This window comes from Corylus avellana, chromosome 6 (genome assembly GCF_965113065.1).
Source record: "Corylus avellana chromosome 6, dhCorAvel1.hap1.2, whole genome shotgun sequence".
NCBI classification, from domain to species: Eukaryota; Viridiplantae; Streptophyta; class Magnoliopsida; order Fagales; family Betulaceae; genus Corylus; species Corylus avellana.
The window spans coordinates 1,717,964-1,724,418 of record NC_142495.1 but is presented as its reverse complement, the minus strand read 5'-3'; the positions used below and the strand labels follow the sequence as shown (position 1 = coordinate 1,724,418).

At 43.5% G+C, this 6,455-nt stretch overlaps 1 protein-coding gene across 1 annotated transcript; it reads left to right on the top strand.

Annotated features, from left to right (window-relative positions):
• Positions 1 to 218: 218 nt before the first annotated feature.
• ANL2 (Homeobox-leucine zipper family protein / lipid-binding START domain-containing protein) lies at positions 219 to 6,151 on the top strand. The gene is made up of 9 exons (XM_059600217.2): positions 219 to 1,112; positions 1,200 to 1,417; positions 1,534 to 1,651; positions 1,743 to 2,420; positions 2,517 to 2,618; positions 2,699 to 2,911; positions 4,212 to 4,386; positions 4,474 to 4,841; positions 5,305 to 6,151. The coding sequence occupies exons 1-9, from the start codon at positions 918 to 920 to the stop codon at positions 5,701 to 5,703; spliced, it is 2,466 nt and encodes an 821-aa protein (XP_059456200.1). The 5' UTR covers positions 219 to 917; the 3' UTR covers positions 5,704 to 6,151.
• Positions 6,152 to 6,455: the final 304 nt, after the last annotated feature.

Below are 6,455 nucleotides of genomic sequence, written 5' to 3'. Positions count from 1 at the left end.
TTCTATAATAGTTGTATTGCAACAGATCCTAAAAGTGAAAATCCGGGAAAAGCTGGATCTGAATCTCTGTGGTTGTAACTTCTTTTTTTCTTACAGCTCTGTAAACAACGGGGTTAAAAGGGTGTACATATTTTTTCCGACCTTCTTCGCAGACTTCTAGAGACACAGAGTGAGAGTCAACCTAACCCTTTTTGGAGGTATGTATTTGTAAGGCTTCGAAGAGTCCACATATTGCGTTTTATCTTCACCCTTAACTCTCTCTCCCTTTTTCTTCTGCCTGCAGCAAAGCTTTCCTTCTCTCTCTCTCTCTCTTATTTTATTTTCCTTTTCCAAGTGCTCTAGAGCTTCAGCACAGTCAAGCATGCAGAGAATGAGATAACACTCTTCACTTAAAACTAGGGTTCCCCATTGTTGCCCAACCCTCACCCAGTTTATTAAAGCCCTTGTTTTGGACCAGTTTGCAGACCTAGCTAGCAACCAAAAAAAAAAAAACTAGACTTGTAGAGAGAAATAGAGAGAGAGGGATAGAGAACGAAGAGCCAAGCAGGAAAAAAAAAGTGTTTGCTTGCCTTCTTTCTCTTTCTTTCTCTCCAATCTAAAACCAGTTTCTCTTGCGGAGAGGGAGTTGGAGACATTTGGGGGCCTTAACCTTTTGTCTCCTCTATCCTCTCTGATTATTTATTTATTTTTTTCGTTTTATTGTTTGCTTATACTAATTTGTGTGCCTGTTCTGCTTCAAAAAAGTTGTTCTGCGAGAAACCCAGTTGGTTTTTTTAAGGATTATTGTGTTTGTGTGAAATAAGATTTTTACCCAGTAGAGGTTGTAAATTCTGTAGAGAAGAAAAAGAAGCAAATCTGTGAAGGGAAGGGAGGGAGAGGGTTATAGTGGAGAAAAGAAAGAAAAAGGGCCTTCTTTGATGAGTTTTGGCGGTTTTCTTGAGAATAGTACGGGTGGTGGCGGTGCGAGAGTCGTGGTCGATATCCCTTACAGCAACGGCAACGGCAACAACCACCACAACATGCCGTCCGGTGCACTCGTTCAGCCCCGCCTTGTCACTCCGCCTCTCACCAAATCCATGTTCAACTCCAGCCCTGGACTCTCTCTCGGTCTTGTACGGCCACTCAGATCTCTTTCTTCATATATGATTACCATCTTTTCCTTTCCTTTTCTTTTTCTTAATATGATTTTTTTTTAGCAGCAACCAAATATAGATGGGCAGGCGGATCATGTGGGTAGAATGGCCGAGAATTTCGAGACTAATGGTGGGAGAAGGAGCAGAGAGGAAGAGCACGACAGCAGATCTGGCAGCGATAACATGGACGGCGGTTCTGGGGACGACCAGGACGCAGCCGACAACCCTCCGAGAAAGAAGCGTTACCACCGACACACACCACAGCAAATCCAAGAACTCGAAGCGTATGGCCTTCTCTTACAAGCTTCACTCGGTTTTTCTTTTATATATATATATATATATAACAGGTTCTTGATTTTTTCTGCCTTTTTTTTTTTGGGGTTAATTTTATAATAATTAGTCTGTTCAAGGAGTGCCCTCATCCTGATGAGAAACAAAGAATGGAGCTTAGCAAGCGGCTTTGCTTAGAAACCAGACAGGTGAAATTCTGGTTCCAAAATCGCCGTACCCAAATGAAGGTAATCATAAAAGATCAAACAAGAACAACCTTACTCACGTTTCTCCATTCTTAGGATGAAACTTGATTTTTGTCCTTGTGGTTTGGAGCAGACCCAATTGGAACGCCACGAGAATTCATTGCTCAGGCAAGAGAACGATAAGCTTAGGGCCGAAAATATGTCTATTAGGGATGCGATGAGGAGCCCCATTTGCTCCAACTGCGGCGGCCCAGCAATTATTGGAGAAATTTCACTCGAAGAGCAGCATCTTAGGATTGAGAATGCCCGGTTAAAGGATGAGTTGGACCGTGTTTGCGCGCTCGCCGGAAAGTTTCTGGGCCGTCCGATTTCATCTTTGGCTGCGTCAATCGGTCCTCCACTGCCAAGCTCAAGTTTGGAACTTGGGGTGGGGAGCAATGGTTTTGCTGGCTTGAACGCCGTGCCTACAACATTGCCTGATTTCGGTGTTGGGAATATTTCCAGTGCTTTGTCGGTGGTTCCTCCGCCGGGTAGAGCAGGGGGCGGCGTGACGGCTCTTGATCAGAGGTCAATGTTTCTAGAGCTCGCTGTGGCTGCCATGGATGAATTGGTTAAAATGGCGCAGACTGATGAGCCCCTCTGGCTCAGGAGCTTGGAAGGTGGGAGAGAGATGTTGAACCTCGAGGATTATATGAGAAGCTTCACTCCTTGCATTGGCTTGAAACCCAACGGTTTTGTAACCGACGCTTCCAGGGAGACTGGTATGGTCATTATCAACAGCTTGGCTCTTGTTGAGACGCTAATGGACTCGGTAAGCCATTCATCATCTCCATGGAAACATTTTATGTACGAGGTTGGATTAATATTAATTATATTTAATTAGCTTTGCTTTTTTTCGTTTTCATAGAATCGATGGGCGGAGATGTTTCCTTGTATGATTGCTAGAGCGTCGACCATTGATGTGATATCTAGCGGCATGGGGGGAACTAGAAATGGCGCACTTCAACTGGTAATTAACTAATTATGCTAAATTAAAGTTTGTCTTTGACTTGTCACTCAAATTAATTTGTGACAAATTTTGATTCTCAGATGCATGCTGAGCTGCAAGTCCTCTCGCCTTTGGTTCCGGTTCGGGAGGTGAATTTCCTACGATTTTGTAAGCAGCACGCGGAGGGCGTGTGGGCTGTGGTCGATGTATCCATTGACAGCGTCCGAGAAACTTCGGGTGCACCAACATATGCCAACTGCAGGAGGCTTCCTTCTGGGTGCGTTGTGCAAGATATGCCTAATGGCTACTCCAAGGTAAATTTCCATTTTTACCAACCTACATTTACTGCATTTTGTGTGTTTGGACAATGAAACGCTAGAATTCACGTTTAACTTGTTTCCTTTTTACATTTATTGCTTTTTTCCAAGTTGGTGGTCTTCCCCTTTAATGAGTTTGTTGAAGCAACTGCAACTTTACAGCTTATATATATTGATAACATATTAGAACTTGAATTCCTACTTAAATGTTATCTTATTTACATATAATCAATTGAATACTCGAATTCCTAAGCCACTTTAGAGCTCATGCATTGGAGAAGTTAGTTTGTCTAGCAATTACTCACTACATCACTGCATTGTCAGCGCTTAGTTTGTCTCCCAAAACAAGTGTTTTTGAGTGTCTCGAATAATATCTGAAGCTTCCTAGAGTCTTATTAAATTGGGTTGGATGCTTCTTCTAGTCTCAATAATTTCCCGAATCGAGGGTACCATATTATTTTATCAATAGAAGCTGCTATTGCTCAAATTCTGTACCTTGACACATTAATTTCATATCCTTTATAAGTAAATGGTATCGTAATCTTCAACATGGGTTGAATAAAATACATTTTTGATGTTTCTATTCCAATCTTTGATGCTATCTTGGTTAAGACCCCTAGCTTATTTAATTAATGTGATTATTGAACTGGTTCCAGCCTTTGATGTGTCCATTTCTTCCTCACCAATAAAAAAATGAGCTTATTTCCCATCATTGTAGACCTTGGAGTCAAACTCCAAGACTGGCTATTTTGTTCTTACATGAGTACCTAGGGCGAGTTAGAGACAAGTGCACATCTCGATGTCACCGTCCACAGTGCACGTCGTTCCCCTAAATCTTGCGCAAGCGTTATCTTCATATTATTTTATGCCTCTGCTCGAGGTCTATGTGATACCTTGTCTGTCTTTGAACCCAATCTTAATTATGCATTTCGAGGATTTCATTTCTATATTTTTATTCCAAGTATCTTCATTCATTGACATTGTGCATTGACGGCTTTGAATTTAAATATTTGAAGCGGGCATAGGAGAAAAAACTAAGCTTTAATATATATAATAAAGAATTTCTGAAAACCCATCACTCACGAAGCTTTGACTGTTAGTCTCTTCCGCAGAAATGACAGTTCGATCTTATTTTTGGCAAAGAAATGGAGAAAATAGACATACCCAGAGGCTAAAACTGGGAAAATTTGACTGCAACTTTTCTGGATGATAACTGATATGCGAAAAGGTGTCTAGGTTTTTATGCTTTTGTACTTTCTGATAGTAAAATATATATATATATATATATATAATGCAGGTTACATGGGTTGAGCATGCAGAGTACGATGAGTGCCAAGTCCACCAGCTCTACCGGCCGTTGTTAAGCTCCGGCATGGGTTTCGGTGCCCAACGCTGGATCGCCACCCTTCAACGCCAATGCGAGTGCCTAGCCATCCTCATGTCCTCCGCCGTCCCCAGCCGAGACCACACCGGTAAATTAATATATCGATATCCATCTTTGGCTTAATACTCGACTTCATATATATACATGTTAACATTTGATGTTTGTGTTGCGGTAGCAATAACTGCGAGTGGGCGACGAAGCATGTTGAAACTGGCGCAACGAATGACCGACAACTTTTGCGCCGGGGTTTGCGCGTCCACGGTGCACAAATGGAACAAGCTCAACGCTGGGAATGTGGACGAGGATGTCAGGGTGATGACCCGGAAGAGCGTGGATGATCCCGGTGAGCCACCGGGCATTGTGTTGAGCGCTGCCACGTCTGTTTGGCTGCCCGTTTCGCCTCAGAGACTGTTTGATTTTCTACGCGATGAGCGGCTCAGAAGCGAGTGGGACATATTATCCAACGGCGGGCCCATGCAGGAGATGGCCCACATTGCCAAGGGCCAAGATCACGGCAACTGCGTCTCTCTCCTACGTGCGGGTGTAAGTCCCTCTCTCTCTCTCCGTTGTTCTTTGAATTTGTTACTTCCACTGTCTTTTTTGCTATCTTCACGTAGTCGAATTTTTGGTAGGAACAAAAATGAACACCAATGGCAATAATAGATAAGCTAATGACGCATGTGTCCCTGGTGGAAAGGTCAATCATTTTGTCGTATGTGGACAAAAGGACAGGTTTGGAATTTGGGAGTATCTATTAGGACAACTAGGAGCAGATCCAGGGACAGCGTTTGTATTGTTAACCTTTTTTCAAAAGTCAAAATTCAGGACAGTTGTTGTCGACTGCCAAAGTCAGTTTCTGACCTCAACTTTTTCTGAAATGAAAAAGTGAAAAAAAATAAAGAAGGAAAATCCCATCAGGGTTTGACTCGCTCCCTTTCACACTGTAACGGCCAGGTTAGAGAAAAGGTTATAATAATTATATACGAACGCTGTGCTCTCTGCGCAGGCCATGAACTCGAACCAGAGCAGCATGCTGATCTTGCAGGAGACGTGCATAGACGCGGCGGGGTCGCTTGTGGTGTACGCGCCCGTTGACATTCCCGCCATGCATGTTGTGATGAACGGCGGTGATTCGGCCTACGTGGCGCTACTCCCCTCGGGATTCGCAATAGTACCGGATGGGCCTGGGTCGCGTGGGCCAGGAGCAACCGCCAACAGCAATAACAGCAGCAAAGGTGGCGGTGGTCCCCACAGAGTGAGCGGGTCCCTCCTGACCGTGGCCTTTCAAATCCTGGTGAATAGTCTCCCCACGGCCAAGCTCACGGTGGAGTCGGTGGAGACGGTGAATAATCTAATCTCCTGCACGGTGCAGAAGATCAAGGCCGCTCTACAGTGTGAAAGCTGATCAACAACTGGACCGGGCGGCTTAGCTGAGCTTGAGCTTTTAGCTGTAGCTTTCACGTGGAGTTGCATTGTTTTTTTTACTTTTTAACATGGACGCTCTGTGAATGGTTGTAGTTATTAATTATATAGGTGGTTGTGTGAAAGAGGGTGAAGGGCTGTCTTTAAGCCCTGTAAGTGAGTGAGTGAGTGAGATAAGCTGGTTGACTCACTGAGTTGGTGGGTGTTGAGTCAAGAACGAACCGCGCGTGGAAACTCCTTGCATGGTGGTAAGGATAGGAGTGTGTGCTTAACACAGGGCAAGGGTGGTGGTTCGGGTATTGACTCAGGTTGACCCCTAAAAAACTTTCGCAAAACGCGAAGCAGTGGTTTCATAATGGGTGTTTTGCTATTTATGAGTTTGATTTTATTTTCTTTTTAATTTTTTTATTTTAACTTCTGCTTTGACTTCTCGGACTTGTATTATTGTGGTTGTGTTGGCTTGGAATTTGGTTCTGTTTTAATGTTAAATCTAAATTCTAATATAAATTAAGTATATATATATATAAATATATATTTATATATCCTTTCTATTACAATTCTTGAGAGGAGTGGCTGCACCTGCGACTCTGCGAGTGAGATGTGTGAATGGGAGCGTTGTGGTGACGGTGTGTGCATTAAATGAGGGAGCAGAGGCTGGTTGGAGAAAGCGTTGCCATCATTGAATGCTGAGCCATTGGCCTTGTCTACGTTTACGTGTACCAACCAATAGGATTC

Bases quoted from the DNA above. Each gene is read 5' to 3' on its own strand.
- ANL2 (XM_059600217.2), top strand. From the start codon at position 918: ATGAGTTTTGGCGGTTTTCTTGAGAATAGTACGGGTGGTGGCGGTGCG. The intron at 2,619-2,698 runs GTAATTAACTAA...TTTGATTCTCAG, and splicing joins GAAATGGCGCACTTCAACTG to ATGCATGCTGAGCTGCAAGT. The intron at 4,387-4,473 runs GTAAATTAATAT...GTGTTGCGGTAG, and splicing joins CCCCAGCCGAGACCACACCG to CAATAACTGCGAGTGGGCGA.